This window comes from Manacus vitellinus, unplaced genomic scaffold, assembly GCF_001715985.3.
Source record: "Manacus vitellinus isolate BGI_N305 unplaced genomic scaffold, ASM171598v3 scaffold_15_pilon, whole genome shotgun sequence".
Lineage (NCBI taxonomy): Eukaryota > Metazoa > Chordata > Aves > Passeriformes > Pipridae > Manacus > Manacus vitellinus.
This window is the reverse complement of record NW_021939122.1, coordinates 6,878,242-6,899,858: the sequence shown is the minus strand read 5'-3', so window position 1 is coordinate 6,899,858 and position 21,617 is coordinate 6,878,242. Positions and strand designations below refer to the sequence as shown.

The window sequence follows — 21,617 nt, the reverse complement described above, 5'->3', positions numbered from 1 at the left end:
CAGGTTGTTTGTGATAAAACAGAGTATTGCAGCTTGTTCTCTTCAGGCCTGTGAAAGAGGGACAGATAATTTCCAAGGAACAGAGAAAGATTAATTGTAAAACTATTGAATGAGATTTTTGGAAAAAAGAGGTAATCAGTGACAGATGTCTCATAAGGCAAGACAGTATTTCATAGCAGAAAGAGACAACAGATGAAGTTTCATTTGATAAAATTTAAGTTGATGTTTTAGGTGTGATTAGTGTATGTAATTTTTACCATAACATTGTCAGGAATCCTGAAATATTAGCAAATAGTAAATCTTTCAACATTGGTGAAATTATGTGCTTTTATGAATAGGCAGTTTGTGTTGCACCTTCTAAGATACAAAAACATCAGTGCAAGAGCCTGTCTCCCACTTCTTTAGACGTGCCTATGGAAGTATTTCACTTGACAGTGAAGAGTGGGGAAGACATCTGTTCTGATTGTTTTATCATAAATTGATACCAGGCAATACCTTGCACATCTGTTCAGTTAGTGACACTTCTTTAGTGTTACAGTAGGACTTCTGAGCAATGTGGTAAGTGAAAGGCTCACCGATTTTGTTTTTGTTGTTGGTTGTTTTGGGGTTTTTTTTGGTTTTTTTGTTTTACCTTGGCATATCCTCTCTTCCCATTTTGGTTTTCTTTGCAAGCAATTACAGGATTTTCGGAATAATAGTATGGAATAACAGTCTGAATTGTGAGCACCAGATTGGCCGCCAATCTTACCAGCCAATTTCAGATCAGTCATTGAGACATCCCACTAAGATACCTCTGGGTCTGTAATATTTGTGTAGGTTTTTAGCATATGTGAAGCTTCAAAAAGGAGTTATTCCTTTCCTAAAATAACAAAGGTAGAAAATTTTGGCAGTGAAGGAGAGAAGTGTGAAGTTCCAGTTTCACCCCCTGAAATATGCTTAATAATTCAAAGACCTTCAGCTATCCTCAAGGGAAGGCAGATTGGTATTTCAGATAGTGAAAGTGAAATAGAAAGATGAAGGGGTTTCCAAAGCTTTTGAGCTTCTTTGGATGAAATGTAAAACTTGCCCTTTTTTTTATTACTATCATTTGTGATCACAGAAGATCATTTGGTTCTTCTGTGATGAAAAATGTGCTTAAGTTGGAAGCAGTAGGAAAAACCAGATTTAAGTAATAGTCTTCCTTTGTGAAATCAGCTTTCAGTTTGAACAAGGTATAGCATTCGTAGCTAAATATTTCCTGTGGTGCTGTCTGATGCTATTAAGCTCCTACTATGGTTTATGGTTAAATCTGATCTGTAAACATTGAGTGCTCTGAGACCTCTAAGGATGAGAGAAAACAAAGAAGTAAATCTAATGTAGTGTATCACAAATACTGTTTTATTTATGATATAGAACATAAGGTAAGGAGAAGAAAGCTCTGCAAGTGTTGGAAAAACAGCCTTCTACAAAGAGCTTGTCCTGTTGTTTCAAAACTTCTGTTGGCACATGAACATTTGTAAGTTGTAGAATGTAAGAGTGAACATGAACTTTAGTTATCTTGTTTAACATAGCATATATGGAAGGAGACTGTGTTTTTTAAGTTCGAGGCTGAACTTCTAATTTCTTGATCTTTAGAACAGGTAACACTGAGTTTAACAGTTCTTTAATGATAATTACATAGCATTTGTAAAGCTGCAACTTTGCATTCCCTCATTCTGGTCAAATGCAGGACACACAACACAGCCCTCAAAAGCATTGTCAGTTCATGCTGTGAAACCATCTACTTGAAGATGCCTACACATTGAAAACTTTAGACCTTCTACTCTCACAGTAGAGTACATAATCTACATGCAAACAAAATAAGCCTCAGAGGTTATGGTTATCAGCTCACTCCACATGACTGTATATGGAACTTTAGCCAAAGGATCTATTTCTGAGTTGAGGACCAAACTCAGATAAACTTAGTATCATGCCCCAAGAAGCAGCATTCTTGATAAATACGTGCTAAGTGCTTTAGCTCTTTTTATTGCAACTTTTACATTATTAAACATTGTAATGTGTTCTTCTGAAGCCTCTTCGTGGTGCCATTTAGATTGTTTTATTGGGGGCAGGGAAATAATAAAGAGGTTTTATATGTTGCATTTATGGATCTCCGGGCTTAATGGTTGGTTATGAGATGTGATAAGTCTGATGAAGAGTGCGTTTTTGATTCACAAATGAAATATGGTTGTGTGACTAGATATTATCTCTATATTCACACTTGCTCAAAGGTATCTGAATGTTTAGAGAATTTTGTAGTTATCACTAGTCTATTTCTTTAATTTGAGTCTTAGTATATACATTTCTGTCTAAGAAAATTACAATTTTTAATACATAATACGTAATAATTCAGAATTCGGGTCCTCTTAAACCTTTTTTCAAAGACTGCTTTATCCAAAAAAAAATAAACATTATTTCTGGAAGTCAGAAAAATTGTCGTTTTTGTACACTCAGAAACAAACTTGTAGCTACATTGAGGTACCAACAGGAAAAAAGAATTTACTTAAAGGTGTGTCCTTAGAATAAATCATAAATATTTTGGCCTTAGGAAGTATTGTTTGCCAAAAATCATCCAGTACATTGCTTGTGTCCCAGTGTAGATAAGGCAACACAATCAACTTATCACCCAAAGTTAGGAGAAAATACTGTCCTTGAATTTTAAAGGTCTGAAGTACTGTGCTGAGCAGAAATGTAAGTTCATAATTACTCAATCTACTCACATGTTCCTCTATTCATTAGCATCATAAAAAGACCAGAGTTGAGAATTTAAAAACTAGCTAATGGCTGTCTTATCTTTTGGCATTAGTAGGATTTGTCTGTCTTAAGCAAATTTTTTTTTTTTTTTTTTAGTTTAACAGTACATATCCTGAAATATTTCACTGAACTGTATTGCTCACAAAAAAATAAAATTAAATTAAACATACTTTAATCTAACCAAACAAGAATTGTGAATTAAGTAATACATTATACAATAGCATACATTCTGAAATGCCACACCCTCAAAAGAGTGTGTATCCAATATTAAATCTGTTACCATATTTTAAAATATTTAAAATTACTCCAAGAGCTGCACCTAGAGTGAAGGCAGCCTCTGAGAAACTACCTAATGCAGTAAAATGAGAGTTAGTGTTATAGCGTGAGTTGATAAAATTGTGTTGTATTTCTTCATTGTCAGCACAAATCCTTGTTTATTAAAAATTTAGCTTGAAGGAAACTTTAATTAATTACAGGTTCAGTAAATCCTGACTAGGATTCTGCTGTGGTGTGTTTACAGTGAATGGCCTTCATGTGCCTGTGTTTCACTTCTGTTCTCTCTGCTACCTGACAGCGTGATTTATGGCTGTTGTTTTCTACTGGTCCACTGTTTGCCCTCTAGGAGGGATTGGTCTCTTGAGCCTCCATAATAACAGCAGCACTTTCACAAAACATCTTTTAATGACAAGAGTGTAGCATTCTGTAAGTCAGGCTAATTGCAGACATACCCTATTAATTGCAAAAATTAGGAGAGGTTACATATTTTACAAGCTTTTAATTTTAAATCGCCCGAGATGATTTGTCGTAAGTGTTTGGGTAGAGATGTCTACAATATTCTAGGATAGGCCCTTGCTGACACTCGAGAAATGTTGCAGACTGTGGATAATATGCATCGTAGAATTAAGCTTTGGGTGTCCACACCTGCCTAGAAATCATACTCTCCCTGTAATGCAAATTGTTTTGAAGATTGCATATTCTCTTGAGAATCGTGATATCAACATTAAATAACGTGTTGTGGTTTTATCAGGAGATGATAATCAGAAAGTAGAAATTCTTGAAAAGTTCAGGTCATAAGAGCTTTAAATCTTGGAGTATGTGTAAGCAACTAATTTTACAATAAAAGATCATGGACTTTTTAACTTACCTCACTTTTTGAGATGGATTTTTCCTTTTTTTTTTTTTGTTGGATTTGTTTGGGGGGGTTTTGTTGGGTTTTTTTGATTTTATTTTCTTAAAGGCGTTTCAAGTAATAAGGATTTTGTCTTTCCTGTAGCAAATTCAGTGGTGGTTCCACTTTCTTTTTTTCTTTTATATTGGATATGTTTCTTTCATCTAGAATTGCTTCTCAGCCCATCATCTTCTGTTTAAGTCTTCTAGATTTGTATGTGGAGGATAAATGCAATAGAGATGAGTTTTGAGTGCTGTGAAAAGTGGCACAGACTGTCTCTGCCCTACATAATTTGCAACTATAAAGGCTAGTAAAAACTTGGGGAAAGGTTATAGCTTAAAAGAGAAACACAAAATTTGAAGATTGATAACAAATGTATTAATCCTATTAATGAGAAAGGTTAGACAGAATTTAGAATTAACCAAATAGATTCTTTTTTTGTGATTGTTTTTCAGTTTTTCACTTGTTTAATTTTACTCTAATGTGCTAAATCTTGCTTGCAGCACACAAAGCTGGGTTTGTGACATGCATATTGGAGAACTTGAAGAAACCGGTTGCATTAATCAAATCCAGTGTTTGCTTTTTTAGGTATTGTCTTTAAAAAATTAAAAATAAAAGCCACTGTTTTCTTTTGACCAGACTTCAGGTCAAATTCTGATCTGTATTCAAGTGCTTGAAAATTCTTTTACAGATGAGCTTAGAACCATATAATCAAAATCTTGCCTATGCTTTTTTTTTTTTTTCAATGTAAATTATATATCTGCTTTTACAAAACTTTTTATACATACCTTGGATAGCAGACTTGTATGTGTGTAGTTCGGTAGGTTTGAGATTTCTGTCTCACTGTTGCTGACAACGTGCACCTTTTGCTTTTAGGTGAAGCTAATTCATGAAATTGCTTCATGCCATGGAATTCTCATTACATCTTATTCCTACATTCGACTGATGCAGGACAACATCCACACGTATGATTGGCATTATGTGATTCTGGATGAGGGTCACAAAATCCGAAATCCAAATGCTGCAGTCACGCTTGCATGCAAGCAGGTACTTTATAAAAAATAAATTTGTGCTCTGGGAGGAGGAGGTTCCAAGATCTAAAAACCTGTCATAAAAATATACGTTTGATCATTAATAAAGAATAAAAGTATAAATCACAATGGTTTGTATTTGACTATTTAATTTACTTAGCATTTTTAATGAATTTACATGAGTAAATTTACAGCAGTATGGTAAAGAAAAAAATTAGATATTTTAAGTTGCATAGTAATTTACCATTGGGTATAAATGTCAGATTGCTGGTGTCAATTTTCTGCCAATAGTTTATGGACAGTATATTGCAGAAAGCTGTTTTATTCACAAATATGAGGCCACGTATTTTAACATGAGAATTCATTGATGGTAAAATTGAATATCATCTGAGGCAGGAGATGGGTTACATCATGAACCATGAAAATAACTTTCTTTTGGTTTTGTGGTTTTTATTAATAGTTCCGCACACCCCATCGAATCATCTTGTCTGGCTCCCCTATGCAAAATAACCTAAAGGAGCTCTGGTCCCTCTTTGACTTTATATTCCCAGGAAAACTGGGAACACTTCCTGTGTTCATGGAGCAGTTTTCTGTCCCGATAACCATGGGAGGATATTGCAATGCCTCTCCTGTCCAGGTAAATGCATCAAAAATAGCACTTTGCTTGAAGGAAACTGTTATGTTGTTTCTAAACTGACATCTAAATGTACTTCATGCTGTATGTTCTAGACACTACACTAACCCAAAAAAGAGCTGCATGTGTGTTTTACTGCTGCATGTACAAAAAGAACTGTTCAACTAAATGAGACCATTTCATTTATATGGGGGGTACAGCTTATACAAAGGGTTTTCTTGTCAAAAGCCCTGAAGTTTGTGTCATTAGAAGTATTCTTTGATGTGAAGTAAAGATAAACAAAATGGGGTGGAAAATGACTATCTTATATTTTGATGTACTTAAATAGAACTTTCCTGTTCGATATGAAGCTTTGTCAAATTATGCAATAACAGGAATCCTTAAATCCAAACTGAAAACTATTTTTATTTTAAAAGGTAAAGTAGGTGTTGGAAGTCTGAAAGTAGAGAAACAAATTTTGAAAGCAAAAATTATTTGGAAAATGATTTTTAGTAAGTATGTCTATTAATCTTTGTAGTTGTGGTTCTCAGTATTGCCTGAGAACATTTTTCAAATTAGATGATAAATTAATTGTCTGCATCATAATCTGCAGACTAATTTTTGTATAAATGTTAAGAAAGTTGTATCCTTTTAAATCCTCTTTGTAATGCACACATGCATTTCTAAAGTTTTATTTTATTTTTGAGTGTAAGTACTTCCCTTTTCTAAATCTAAATTGGACTTTCAATTTGGTTTTTTACATATTAGTAATTTATTATATTATTTGTTTTGCTTTAAGAGAAATTAAGTTGGTTTTAGCTATTATGTACAGCTATTACCCATCTCACACATCCATTACCCATTACAGAACCATATGCTCCATTTAAAGCCAGAGTGACCTTTAGTTTCTGTGATCATGGGGATTTTCTTGTACCGATTTTTTTTTTAATAGTCTCAAGTGACCACTAATCTTCACTTATTGTCTAGTAACCACCATTGCTGCAGGCTTCTTTTTTGATCTTCAGTATATGTATTAGCACTTTTTCTTGAGGATTTTAGTTTTGTGTAGATTTATACTCACTTCTATCTTTGGTTTCTAATTAAATATTTCTGGTCTCTTTTAAAGACAAATCTGTGGTATCTCAGGAAGACTTATTCAATTTTATTGTCGCTAGCATGAAATGTATTGCAATTATTATTGTATTGAATATGTAACTTTAGATCCATGTAAAATATAAAACATCTAATTTTATTAGAATTTTCCTATCACTAGTGATGGAATTTTGCTTGTTGCTAAAATTAATATCAAGAACTTTTGCTTTTTTCTTCCTATTTTCAGGTAAAAACTGCATACAAATGTGCCTGTGTGTTACGGGACACCATAAACCCCTACTTGCTGCGAAGAATGAAGGCTGATGTAAAAATGAGCCTTTCACTTCCAGATAAAAATGAACAGGTTTGTTTATCTTCACTACTAGATCTGAGTCCTTTCCCTTCCCAAAACTCAATCTTTCTTAGTCATTTGGAAATAATTTTTGCTAATAGCAGTTGAAATGCTGTTTTAACTAAAGAGAAGATGTAGAGCTTTCAAGATTCATATTCTCTTCACCAGTGTTCTGAGTATTAAATGGTCACAGTCTTGCAGGGTCTCTGTGAGTGCACTTGTCTAAAAAACAAAGGATAGATGAAGTGTGGTCAGGTCTGCTTAATACTGTGCATAGAAATGAATTGCCTGTCTGTTTCCTTTTTCACAGCAGGAAACACTTCAGCATTATTTCCTGCTGTAAAAATATTAATTTGGGCAGGAAGTAATAGAGAAATACTTGATGGCAGTTGTTCATCTTGCAAGCTAGCTGACCTATACATTTTAATAAATTTCCAAAATATTATGCCTTTTGATGTGAAACTTGTTTGCTTTACCATGAGGTGGAATGTTTTTTTAGGAAACATTTTGACTCAAAGTAGAGGAGGTTGAAAGTATTAGTTAACTAAAATTCCTACAAATACTCACTTGTGGTAATTATTAGACTCTTCTGCTACTCAGGTTTCAGTGCTTCAGGCTTTCATGTTTTCTTCTGATTCTCTTCCTGTCTTCTCCCTCTAAAAGAGAAGTAGACGTGCTAGCCTTTGTAAGACAGTGCTGAAGGGTACATAATAAACGAGTAGGCCATACTCAGTTTCTGCTGGTCAGTCTAATGATCCTTTTTAATCAATTTTAATTTCTACGTACTTTAAAGTGTACTGGGCTACTTAATCTAAAGAATGCAATCATAAACAGATGAAACAAATTTGATTTTTGTTCTGGTCAGTCAGAAGGCACTACCTCAGTTTGACTTACAGCATAATGTTGGGTGCCTTGCAGGATGCAGGGAAGTGTTTTGTTCCATTTTAGCCCATCAAAGCATTTGAAAAATCATTATATGCTCACACTCAAAGTCTAATGACAGATCACATGTGCTAAACTTCCCATGAGGTAGTAAGAATTTGCAAGTTGTAAGGGACGTAACAGACCCACAATGGAAAGCACTTCCTGTAAACATAGCTTCGAGAGAACACTTAACGCTGCACAGTTACCTCATTAAAGCTGGAAAATGGCAGCACTTTCAAAACTAAAGCAATTTAAGGGGAAAGCATAAATGGGAAAGAGCACATAAAACCTCATGAAACTCATTTTACTGATTATGTTCATTCTCTAAAAATTATATTTTTTTTATTTCTGATTATTTCTATGCAGTATCTTTTAACTTAGTATTTCAGTATGTCAGGCATCTGTGAAGCTTCACTGTAGCTCATTGTAAAGTTTTAAAATTCACACAGGTTGGGCTTGAGTGGTCGTTTTGTTTTGTAGGTCCTCTTTTGCCGTTTGACAGAGGAGCAACGTCAAATCTATCAAGATTACATCAACTCTAAAGAAGTTTACCAGATTCTCAATGGAGACATGCAGGTGGGCATTAATAAGGATAATGACAGGTAGAGTTTGGTGGATAAAGTCAGGGACTGGCCTTTGCATTCTTCTAGCTGGCTTCTGAGGAGAAAGGGAAGCACACTGATCTCAGTTCTGCTTTGTAAATGTCTGCTTTTTTGTTCTCAATAAATGTTATATGAAACATGTAGAGTTAGTGATCCATATGTAGTGACATGACCAGATAAAAGTAGGATTGGAATGGGGATCTTGGAAACAAATCATGGCTATTGGATGACCTGTTGTAGGTAACTGCATACATGCTTTTAATTAGTTGCAGAAGTGAAGCAAAGGAAAAACATAATTTGTTGTGAGAGTACAGTTCAGGTGTGATAACTTTGTGATGCAACAGTTGATGGTTGCAGAATCTTAACATATAGCAGAGCAAATAGCAAGCATCCTTGTTATTGTCTTATTAGTCACTTCTCAACATCTGCCTCCATCCTCACAGTGTAAGTGTTGAAATTGCTGTGGCCAAGGTGACAGGAGTAATTGAAATACAGTTTCAAGTGCTAGCTGTTGCCTGTGTAAAATGTCTGTTCTTCTCTTTGACTCCTACATTGCACACATCTGATCCCTTTGGCATTTTTATGCATGCAGTGGATGTTTCTCCCTTCCATTTTAGCTGCAGGATACAGATCTGCTGTTTATAAGAGGAGAGACAGTATGCCTTGGCTATAATGTGTAGTTTACCACATTTTCTTATCCTGTGAACTGTGAAATCCTTTCTCCCCTCATACACAGTGGTTCTAGTCAGTTGTTTGGTCAATACAGCCAAATGCAATATGTATTGCAGTTCCATACAAAGCACATGTTGTCCTTATTCCTGTTCTGAATGTTTTTATATTTTTCCAGGTCTTGCAAAAGGTATAGTGGCCAAGTTTTTTCAAGTGCCTAGCCATTTTAGTTATTCCAGTGAAAATTATTTTAAGGAGCTTGATCTTCGAGGTGGCTTGTACAAGACTATCTGCAGAAATTCCCCAAAGATGTTACAGAATGGGCTATCATATTTGCTAGGGTTTTGAAAATTTTGGATAGTAAATCCCAGTGCTTTTATTAGATGTTTTGTGTGACAGCAGCAAATCCCAGCTGAAAAACAAAAACCCCATTGTCCAAACAAACCATAAATTATGAGCAGGCTCATCCAACTTGTGGTGCTAGAAGACAGGGATTTGCTGTTTCAAGCTAGCTCTTTTTAATGAGTGCTCATTATATCAGAAGATTAAATAACACTTGTAATATTATTGAATAAATAACTGAACAGAACCCTTCTAAATGGCATCAAAAGTGGTAATTTCAGCTTTTTATGTTTGTTCAAATATTTTTACTCATATGTTCTTTGTTTCCCTGCACTTTAGTGGGTATACTTACTATACTCAAGGTCTATCTTAAGTTACCTGCTAATATGGCAGCAGCTGGAAGGAAGGACACAATAACTTCAAGAAACAAACTTGGTGAAAGTTTTCCTTTTGAGTAGGAAAAATTCGACTGAGAGTTACAGCTAAGGACTGCTTTTGCTGATGTGGAAATTGTTGCAGAATTTTCTTGTCACCAGAATAGACTCATAAGAAAATAAAGTTTCATTGACCTTCTCTTATACTGAATCCATTGCTGTTTATTTTTATCGCTGATTATTTTTCTCAACCACAACCTTTATAGATACAAGTATTTGCCATAAAAATAAAAATACTTTTATCATGTGTTCTTTAGATTCTCTTAGGACTATCAACTTTGAGAAAGATTTGCAACCACCCTGACTTTGTCGCTGATAGTACCAGCTTTTCAAAGAGTGTACCAGATGCTGAAGTGGAGGAATCAAATCAGTTTGGATATTGGAAACGTTCTGGAAAAATGATAGTGGTAGAATCCTTGCTGAAAATATGGCACAAGCAAGGTCACAGAGTGTTATTTTTTACTCAGTCAAGACAGGTAAGATGAGCTACTTGGTTTTAGTTTTAGTTATCACTAAAACTAAAAACAGTGTGTGTGTGTTCCAACAAGATTTGTGATTAGAACCACCTTTTGTAGTGTCCTTCTCAGAAAATTACGATCTTACTGAAAAAAAATGATGAAAATTACTAATATTTGGAATAATTGGAGACCAGTTCCCAAACTCAGTAAGCTTTACTGGAGTGACAGAGTGCTGTGGCAGTGTTGCCCAATTTCAGTATGCTGGGTCAAAACTCATATCAGTTGTACCCATATCATAGCAAGCTGTCCCTGCTGTGTAGCTTCAGGATAGAATTGGTACTCAGTTTGTGTAATGCATGTGCATGTCTAATCCTGAGAACTGTGTGTGTTGGGCCGGTAACTCAGTGACCTTCATTTGTTTTCCCTCTGTAGTCACGACTTTGTCTTGCTTCTGAGGATTCCCTTGGAATGCTGCACCATTTATCTGTTTAAGTTCTGAGACTATGGACTTTCCAAACCAAGCACAAACATTCCACTTATGCGTTCAGCAGTGAAATAAGTAATTTTCTTCCCCAATTACATAAGTAAATTTTCTGTTCATTTAAGATTCACGAGTTTTTGTTTGTCATCTTGGTCGTTTGATTAACACTGCAGTTCATACCACAAATTCTTATGGATTGATCAAGTAGTTGCTGTCTTCAGATCTGGATTTCATTGAATTTTTTCCATCACAACAGATGATGCAGATACTTGAAGTCTTTGTGAGACAGAGAAACTATTCCTACCTCAGGATGGATGGCACCACAGCAGTAGCTTCCAGACAGCCTCTTGTAACAAAATATAATGAGGTGAGGTGTTACATCCCATACATGAATGACCATTAGTGAGTATGGCTAAGTTCTTGCATTCCTCTTTGGTGTGTTTTTAAATATACTGCATCAGGTTTGAGACACAAAACTGGGGAGTTATGTCAAATGAAACAACTTAGTGAGAGAGCAGAAAAAAGTCATCACTTCTTTCACACTTAAATTGGGTTTTCTGCTAAGAAAAAAAACAGTTGAGAAGGGGGAAAAGAAATTTTATTGGACAACAGTAAATGAAATTTAGATTAGACTACTTTTTTTTGTCAAAATAGATACTAGATGAACAAGGAAATTTATTCCTTCTCTTGACCCTCTTTGCATCTTTGTAAATAATGCTGATAATAAAAGATTTCAGGAATTAATTTATTTTTTTAATGTTACACTTTGGTAATTCTTACTTTAGTAAATTCTCTCTTGTGTTATAGGACAAATCCATATTTCTTTTTCTCTTAACAACTCGTGTTGGTGGCATTGGTGTTAACTTGGTTGGTGCTGACCGGGTTATTATTTATGATCCTGACTGGAATCCCAGTGTAGACACACAGGTGAGTTTGTTTTATTACATTCCATTTACCAGCTAAGCTGAAACAAAACTGAAGATGAAATTACATTTATCTCCTCAAGTAGTGTTAAAGCACTGTGTAGCTCTTTCCAAGGTTGCAGTTCCCAGCAGCGGTCTCTTAGGGTGCAGTTCCACATTATGATATACTCTTGTGGCAAAACCAATTTAAGTGGTTCCCACCACATCCCCTTTATGTTGTTACATCTTACCACTCTTCAATATTGTCAATTCTTGTAGTCAAACAAACAGTTCAAATGGCCTGTGTTTTTAAAATGAATAAACCGGATGTTTTTGACGGGAGAGTACAGCTGTGCAAGCTGTTGAACCGATATAACTGTTCGTGGTGACAGTGCAGGGTAAGAAAAGGAGAACAAGTGTTGCTCAAATTGGCTTTGTCACTAGATAATGATATGTAGCTATGTCCTTTGAATGCTGCTCTAAGCCAATATTGTTAAAAGTCATGCTTTATCTCAGGGTGTGATGGGACTGGTTCATCAGATCTCATAGTAGTATGTAGTGCTTATGTGTTTGAGAGAAAAAACTTTTTGATAGAATCCTACATAGCTCTGAGATCTACATGTCTCTGACTTAGAGTGGTATGTATTAGTGGTTGATTCAAGATGTTCATAGGAAAGCTTTCAGTTAAGAAAAAAGAATAAAAATTCAAAAGAAAGGTGTATATTAAAGCTCTGTTGTAAAATAGATCCCTACTGGAATAAGTCTATATAAACTACTTATTCTAGATAAAAGTTCCAATTTTAATATAGTTTTATTGATAATTTTTACATAGATTTCTTGGTACAGTTGGAGACTTGTCTTTCTACATATGTAAACTTTCTAAATCTTGTTCTTCTCCTGCTGAGTTAGTTGTCATAATGCTGTAGAAATACCACTTCTTGAACTATGTTAAGTGTCCAAACTAAGTTTGAAACAGTGATATCATTAGCTCCCTGTCAGACACATGTTTAAGAGGCTAATGTCTGATAACCAAACCTTTTGTGTTCCAGGCTCGGGAACGTGCTTGGAGAATAGGCCAAAAGAAAGAGGTGACTGTGTACAGGCTTCTCACTGCAGGTACTATTGAAGAGAAGATATACCACAGGTCAGTCAGAATGTTTTCTTGGATACAACTGCAAGCTCAGGAAAATGCTTGTAGCGACTCAAGGTGGTGCAACACTGACATACCCAGTGTGCATGTGCTCACATGGCTTGTAACTCCCAACCTTGGTCATGATGGGCACATTGCACAAAGCTTTTTAAAATTTCTCCTGAAAAATGGACCTTCTTCTAGTATTAGACTCCCAGCTTCAGGGCTGTGCTGCTCCCTGTCAGCTCCAAGACCCACCTGCTAAATGTACCTTATCAGTCTGTTCCAACATCTGTGTGCAGCACACACTGGAAAAGAGAGTATGAGGCATAAACAGAAAATAGTCAGCACCTTACTCAGAACGTGAGACTCAACAAGTTTGAAATGCAAATTGAAATCAACGAGTTCTTTATATTCTCCTTGGGATATATCAAGATGTATATGGTACATACATCCATTTACTACTGTGCAAACCCAATTTGATTTTATTCCCAAATCATTCCAAAGTGAAAGAATTAAATCCAAATAACCACCAGTCATATTCGTGTTATTTATTCCAAAATGTAGCTAAAGCCTTTAAAGTTGCTTGCATTTTGAAATCAATGAAATCTTTTTATTTTGCTTTCCAATTCATCTTTCTCAGTAGTTAGCTTCACTCACATGAATTCCAAATGAATGTACATGGGAATCCTCTGTCTAGGCATTACTCTTCAGAACTGAAATATCCTTTTTGGAAAACTCAGATGAACGAAAAGCTCTAGATGATGAAATGCCAGCACTTATTGAATGCCTTTTTTAATCTGTTTTGCCACATGGACACAAAGCATCCGCTGTTGGTTGGCTTCCATCCCTCTGGCATACTTGTGTTTAAACAACACTGACCACATCAAGGAATTGGACTCTAAGGGTCAGCACAGCCATCAGCAATTCATTTCTTTCCAGAACCGTGCAATGGACTGTGAACTTAAAGCAACTGTCTTTTCTCTTTTCCTGTGTGTTCTTCCCTGCAAATATGTGATCATCATTGCAGGAAGCTATGAAGCTCAGATAATCTTTAAAAACTTTATGAAGTGGATACTTGCAGTAACTTATGCTTATGTTTAACCTTAGTTTTCAACAACTAGATTTAAAAATAGTTTCACTATGTAATGTACACAGAGCCAAAAACATGATAAAAACAGTTCTAAAGAACTGTTTTCCAGTTTTATTTAGGGATGGATTTTTTGTAGAGAAAAAATAGCTTTTACTCTAGGCACTTTGTAGTACAAATAGAGCATAGAAGTAGTTTTACCAATACTAGAAGATTTTTTGCATCACAGTTCTCCCCCAGATCTATTCCTGTTAGTCCTCTGCAGGTGGGCTCTCTTTTTCCCTTCCTCTTAACCCCAAATCTGATTTCCCTTTTCAGTGGCTGTCATCCAGTCATCACAATCAAACTGAGCTACTCTGTTGCTTTTGATCCCTCCAATCAATTGAACATGTAAAATGTTGTCATTTTAACAAGCTCTTGTTTTTCTTTCAGGAGTTTTCTGATAGTTTTATTGTATCATGCAAGCTTTTCAATTTTAATGGACAAAAAAAAATACTAGCTGTGAAATTATTTATTGCTTAGTTAAGGGATGCCTCGTAGGACATCTCAGGATGGTGGTTACCTGTTGTGTTATGGGGCTGTTGCAAAATAATAAATCTCTGCATTTAACAATTTCCTTGGTTGTTTTGAAAGTTACTAACTCAAGATTGTTTTGGAAACTAACATAATCTTCCCACTGCTTAATTGTTCTGCAGGGTAATATTTGTGCTTATACAGTTTTCTGTTTAAGTACTGTATTCAGTACTTAAACAAAGCTAGACATTGTTTTATGCACAAAGTACTTTTTTTTTCTTATTTTAGACAAATCTTCAAACAGTTTTTAACAAACAGAGTGCTGAAAGACCCTAAGCAGAATCGCTTCTTCAAATCCAATGACCTTTATGAACTCTTTACTCTGAACAACCCAGATGTGTCTCAGGGGACAGAAACAAGTGCTATTTTTGCAGGTACATGTTTTTTTCTATTTGTTTAGAAGAGAAAATGTTTTAAGTGGTTGTTAAATGGATACTTATTTCATTCATCCCTCAGGTACTGGTTCAGATGTTCAAGTCCCAAAACCATCTCATAATGGTACTTCTAAACGTGATCTCCATCTTGCAGAAAGCAGCTCACACAAGAAGAGCAAGTCCTCCAATTCCTGCTCAACCACACACATGAAAGATTCTTCTTCTAAAGCAATAGAGACAAGTGAGGAAACCAAAGGAAATTTGGAATCCTTTGACCAAAACAGCTATGCAAAAGATAATGCACAAGATACTACTGATACAAATTCACTGAATAAATGCAAGGAGGAACACTTGGACAGTGGCAACAAATCTGTGTCCCAGTCGTTGCCATGCGATGCGGGGTCTTCAGAGGATGCCAAAAGTCTCACTGCTGTGGTGGCTGATGAAGTACATGGAGCAGCTAATGAAAATGCCAAGGCAGATTTTAGCCTTACTTGTGATGCAGCTGGCTCCTGGGAAAAGCAGGATGCTAAAACTGAAGATGGGCAGATAGATAATAATCATTATAAATGTATCTCAAAAACAAAGCACAAGGTGGCTGTGCTGTCACATGAGAGCCACAAAGATGAGTTTAAGAAGAAACATCACAAAGATGCCAGATTTGAAGGAAAACGCATTCCTCATCTAGTGAAACAAAAACAGTACAGAAGGGAGAACAGTGAAGAGAAGGAGGAAGACTCAAAGAAAAATGATGATTATGTCTTGCAGAAACTTTTCAAAAAATCAGGTAACAGTTCTTGTTCTTAAACAGAGGTTTAACCTATGCAAATGAGGGAAAGAGCAGTTCTGTTACTCTGATAGTTAGAGCTACAATACAAAACTTGTTTATTATGTTACTGTACTGAGACCTTAAGATGTTCATAATTTAAATGCAACATTTATGAATGTGCTAATTACCTTGGCCCCAGCAGTTCAGATAGACCTGCACTTCTGGATATATAGAAGTAATGCAGTGTTTCTCCTGGAAATAAGGATGTAATCAACCTTCATTTACACAAGGGTTTCACTTCTGTCTGTCCTGTCCATAACAATGGAAATGATCAATTTACCCACATAATTGCCAGATCTGTTATGAATAATGACCTCATCAGCACACCAGAAGTGATTTACTGTCAAATTGATTACTTAACTCATATAGAAAGGGGTTCTCATTAGGAATGACTGTACTGATGTGCTTAATATAATCAACATGAGAAAGGAAAAATGTTACTGTGGCATTCACTTAAAAAGTGAGTATTTGATTTTCATGTAAATTAGCAGATGTCCTCCTTCACCTCTTGAATCTTGTGGTTTTTAGGGGTACACAGTGTTCTGAAGCATGATGCCATTATGGAAGCTTCCAGTGTAGATCATGTGCTGGAGGAAGCAGAAGCAAGCAGAGTGGCCCAGAATGCCTTGAGAGCCTTAAAAATCTCTCGTCAGCAATGTTTAGGAGCTGCTTCTGGCGTGCCAACCTGGACAGGCATGAGTGGTCTTTCTGGTGCACCATCAGGAATAAAGTAAGTTCTGTCCTCACGCTGCTTTTTCAAAAACAGAAGAGTGAGTTAGGATGTTATGGATTTATCTTTTTTTGCACTTGTTATTTGCAGTAACATGTATCAAAGTGGTGTTCATGTTTTATATTTAATATAGAGATGAAGGCACATTACAAGCCAAGGTAGTCTATTCTGAAGCACAAAGAAAGCATTATTGTTGCACAGTAGAACAGAAAACTTAGCAGAGGGCTCTTGAGAACCCTAAAACACAAACCCAGTCTGTCTTTGGAAAAACTGTACTAGTCATTTTGAGAAGGATGTTTGATGGATGTTTGTGGGTTTTTAGGAGACGGTTTGGTCAAAAAAGAAACTCCATGCTGCTGTCTCCACATGCCACTTGTGCATCACCTGCAAAGAAGCAGAAGGTAAGAGACATTTCTGTCTTAAGAGCTGATATATGTGAAATGTTATGATTTATGCAATAAATCTGTTTTATACTGTAGATGTCTCATACACTTTTGTTGTATGATTATGTAGAATTCTAGAATTTTTTGTCACCTGTGAATTTTTGGTTTTTCATGTTTTAATGAAGTCTGATTGGATACAGCAGTCACAAATTGCACTGTGGTGTAGTTATCTGTCTCAAGACCAGCAATGCTTCTTTCACTTCCAAAGTTCTAAAGTTGAGACCAGAATATATTACCTCTTTATTGTGACTAAGTTTTGAGTGGTCATGTTTATGGTTTAAGTCTAAACAACAGGCAGATTTTGTTTAGCAGATTCTGTGGGTCTCAAAATACAACTTAATCCATAGTCTATATGTTTATTTGCAGGATGCAGATCCAATAAAGAAACAAAATATAAAGAAGTGTGGTTCCAGTGAGCACTTCGATGGAAAATCTGGAGAATCGTCCAGTGCTCTAGACTCTTCATCCTTATTAGCTAATATGAGGGCAAGAAACCACTTTATTTTACCACAACAGACAAGGAATGAGGGAGATGAGAATCATCAGCCAGCACCCACCCCAGTCGAGGGTTCAACAGAATACGATGAACTGCTGGTGGATTTACGTAACTTCATAGCGTTCCAGGCGCGCGGGGACGGCGAGGCCAGCACTCGGGAGTTACTGCAGGAATTTGAGTCCAAACTGCCTGCGGCGCACTCCTGTGTCTTCAGAGAACTTCTCCGCAACATCTGCACCTTCCACAGGACCCCGAACGGTGAAGGGGTCTGGAGGCTAAAGCCAGAATTCCGATGACCTTTGACAAGCAAAGGCATCTCTCTGTCCACTTGACCACCATTCTCCTCTCAAAGACTTGCTGTTTGACTTTTAAAATTTACAAGTATTTTGTATTCATAAATAATTACTATGAACAGTCAGTAGAGCAGGACTTGTTGCAGGCTTAGAGCTACCTTAATTTCTGATTTACACTATTTATATGAAAGTGCCATCTACCTCATAGATGAAACAAAGTAGCACCTTTTCTTTAAAAGAAATCTTAATATAAATAGGATTAAGAACATATACTGACTTTTTATTACAATAAGAACCATGGATGTTGCCATGAGTTGTAAGACTTTGATTTCTGTGAAATTCCGGAAAACTTCTTCCTTCATTTCCTGTTTGTTACTTGAATGGTCACGGGGCACACAGTGTACCATTAAAAAAACAAGGGGGGAGATGATAGTAGTTAACGTGAGAGATTCACTTGTACTGCCAAGTGCATCACAATCACTGTATGAAACTTTCATCAGTAGTGAAAATTTTGGTTTAATGTTGGTGCTTCAGTTGTTGCCAGTATCTAGCATATACAGTATAACTTAAATCACTAACTAACTTGGAAAATTAATTCTACTGCCATGAAGGTTTAATCATAAAAAATGGGAAGCCTGGCAGAATATTGAGTTAACTGCCAATTGATAATTAAGGAAAACTTATTAAATTCCAGAACACCCACTTGCACCATAATCAGCAGTTCAGTTACAGTCCCAAACACCACTGGCAGGTGTTTGGTGCAGTGTTTCTTACCACCGAGGTGATAGTAACTGTTATGTTTGTCACAGGTGTGGACTGATAATTGAAATATCATTATATGTTCATGTGTTTCACTGTGATTTATATCCAAAATGTTCCAGTTCCCTCCTAGCACTTAAGATTTTATACCTTGACATAGGCTGGGGTGTTAGTTGGTCAGAGGGTTGATGGTGTTACTGGATTTTACTAAACATAATCACTTTTGGATGGAACATATGCAGAAGTTACAGGTTATACCTTTTCTGTAGGTAGGGAAAATATCAAACATCTTGACAGTTGGATAAGTTCCAATACCCATTTTTTTTTTCCAAGGAAGGAAGAACTGGGTCATTTGTAGCAAATCCAAGTATGACATTTGGTCTGTCTTCCTCGTGTGCTACACAAGGAAATCTTAAGGGGGAAAATACAGATAGATTTTGTGAAGAAAACCACATTGTTGGAGCAACATTAAATTACTGTATGGCTCAAACTAGGAACAGTTAAATATGCCTAATGTCCTTCCTATTCCTAAGCTATTAAGAGAAGGGAAAGCTAAGCTACTTTTAGTTTTTGCTTACTGTGAAATTATCTTGTTTACTTTGAGTGAAAGTACAAATATTGAAAGATGAATGGTGAAGCAAGAATACAAACTATTACTTTCTCATAAAAAAAGCCTTTAGGAGACTTCCAGTGGCTTTTCCTCCTGTTTTTGCTCAGTGATAAAGGATCTGTAGAAATGTGCAAGAAGTGGTTCTTCACTGTTTCAATAACTGATCAACTGGCTTTTCAGAGGCTAGAGTTGAACAGGGCAGACAATTCAAGAATCTGTTTTCATCATGGTATTTGAAGGTGGGACTACTGCATCTTTTCTTAACATCTCTTTTTCTGATCCTGTTTGTTCACCTACATTCCCTCTTTCAAGAGAAAGATGAAAGTAATAATTTAGGGTGTAGATCTGTTGATATGACTTTAAACTGATCAGAAAAAGAGTAAAATTGAAATTATTTTGCTCTTCTCTTCAAAGCTGTAGGGAATTTGAATTGTTTTGGTTGTCATGTCCCCATGCATCTCTACTTGCCTGAAGAACAAACCAGAAATTCAGCAGTCAGCAAAGCTACTGTTGTCACCTTATCTGTTAGTTTTGGTGTCCTGTTTTATTTACTACTCCCAATCTTAAAGACATAATTCCTTTACTAAGGAGAGTTTGCAGCTTCTCGATGATCCGTTAATGTAAATAGACTTGCATGTACTTTTTATAAATCCTTGGCTTTTCTGGACTTATTAAAAAAGGAAAAACAAAAGTGTGTTGTACAAGTGTTTGGGCACAGGGGAAGAGTGGGAGTGGGGGGCCATCTTTTCCTGTATAGTGTGGCACTGACCAAATTATTTATATTATCTTTAATTATATTTCCATTTTTCATACAGTTTCAAATAATGCTTCCTAGCAACTAGTTTTTTTCCAGTACTAGCATTTGTTTAAAATGTTTAATTGACTAAATTAGTATAATACTCAAAAAATATTTTTAAGTAGTTAAAAGCATGTGTGATTAAACATCTACAGGCAGATTTATAGGTAAAAGTTTTTCTGGAACATAATATAGCTGCTATGCATTTTGAAGTAGAAGAGGGGGTTTTTTCTACTTTTATTCCATAAAACATTATTTGATTTTTGTTTGTTTAGCTTTACCTGTATAAAGTGAATTCCTTTCACATCTTCACAGAACATCTAAAGCAATTCCTGACTAATGATATTGCACAGTCAAACAAACCTTGTATTTTAAATGTCTCAGTTTCCAAATACTCAATACTATAGTTGATAGTTGCTACTTTATTTGTGCATGATTCCAAAAATCATCCATGTGGAATGACTGTGGTTTTATATTTTGTTTTCTTATCTCAGTAAAAAGGGGATAAAGAACAATCAAAGGTTAATTTAGGAATCCAGTTGGACAAAAGCATTAAATCATGTTTCAGCATGGAACAGTGAGTATAATCTTAAATTAAAAAAAAAATACCACAAGGAACTACTGATAATTTCTTTCCTGTAAAGATGCTAAAAGCTGAGCACCATACTACTCCAAAAATGTCTTGCAAGTGTAGATGATGTGACCTACCATCCACACAAATGTAGTTGAACAAAATTCTAGAAAGCTAAATAGCAAAAACTTTTTTCTGTAGGCAGTTATGGGGACTGTGTGCACTTTTTGGATAAAACATGCTGCACTGATATTTTAACAGCAGAAGTTAAAACTTATCATAATTGTTCCTTCTGGTTTCAAACCATATTTAGAAAGGGAGAGGTGAAAAAAAAAGTTTAAGATTTTTTTCTCACCCCATGCTACCCTCCTTTTACATTATTCCAGATGTTTATTCTCCTCTGTTCATCCTTTTGCTGACAATGTATAGCCAACCCACACATCTCTGGTATAAAAACTGAATTCTGACCTAGAGAAAAGAGACTCTCCTAAAGGCTGTAGCCCTTTGACTCTTCTGGACTATAATGACTTACTACAAGAGAAATGTAAGATGATGAATGGATAGATAGGTAGAAATGGTGGTTAAAAATTGAGAGGAGTATTTTTAAATTCCCAGCTTCAGTCTGTGGCTCAGCCTCTTCTGAAAGGGCTGCACCATGTGGAGAACTGAGTCTACTGCAGATAACAAACGTTATCCTCCCAAATAGAGGATAGAGAAGTGGGCTTTTAAATCTGCAAGTTTTGGCTTCAGATGACAGTTACCTATAGACAGTTGTATTCAAATCATAAGGTCAACTTTTCTTTTGATTCCAAGATTGTCTAATTTTTACTGTCTTCTAGTAGTGCAGTTCTCTGTCTTTCAAGAAGCTACAATAGAAGGGAGAAGATTTTCAGAATTATTTGATGGGATTTTTGTTCTTCACTTTTGTTCTTCATAAAAAGTTTTACATTTGTGAAGACAGAGCAGATACTCAAAATCTGTTAAGTAAATGATATACTGTGTAACTTGGAAAATAAGAGCATTGGTGGGGAGGGAGGGAATTTTCTGATAGATTTTTAAATGTTACACATTAAGATCTATCAAA

At 35.7% G+C, this 21,617-nt stretch overlaps 1 protein-coding gene across 2 annotated transcripts in view; it reads left to right on the top strand.

The window, feature by feature from the left end:
- Nucleotides 1-19,857, top strand: part of ERCC6 (ERCC excision repair 6, chromatin remodeling factor) — a 45,920-nt gene extending 26,063 nt beyond the window's left edge. For both annotated transcript variants that reach the window (XM_018069138.1, XM_008929820.2), the window contains 13 exons: nucleotides 4,817-4,987; nucleotides 5,432-5,608; nucleotides 6,924-7,040; nucleotides 8,433-8,528; nucleotides 10,257-10,475; nucleotides 11,195-11,305; nucleotides 11,746-11,865; nucleotides 12,890-12,984; nucleotides 14,861-15,006; nucleotides 15,089-15,793; nucleotides 16,364-16,565; nucleotides 16,888-16,966; nucleotides 17,375-19,857. In XM_018069138.1, coding sequence (XP_017924627.1) covers nucleotides 4,817-4,987; nucleotides 5,432-5,608; nucleotides 6,924-7,040; nucleotides 8,433-8,528; nucleotides 10,257-10,475; nucleotides 11,195-11,305; nucleotides 11,746-11,865; nucleotides 12,890-12,984; nucleotides 14,861-15,006; nucleotides 15,089-15,793; nucleotides 16,364-16,565; nucleotides 16,888-16,966; nucleotides 17,375-17,800 — 2,664 coding nt within the window. In that variant the 3' untranslated portion in view covers nucleotides 17,801-19,857. The remainder of the gene's footprint in view (nucleotides 1-4,816; nucleotides 4,988-5,431; nucleotides 5,609-6,923; nucleotides 7,041-8,432; nucleotides 8,529-10,256; nucleotides 10,476-11,194; nucleotides 11,306-11,745; nucleotides 11,866-12,889; nucleotides 12,985-14,860; nucleotides 15,007-15,088; nucleotides 15,794-16,363; nucleotides 16,566-16,887; nucleotides 16,967-17,374) is intronic.
- Nucleotides 19,858-21,617: the final 1,760 nt, after the last annotated feature.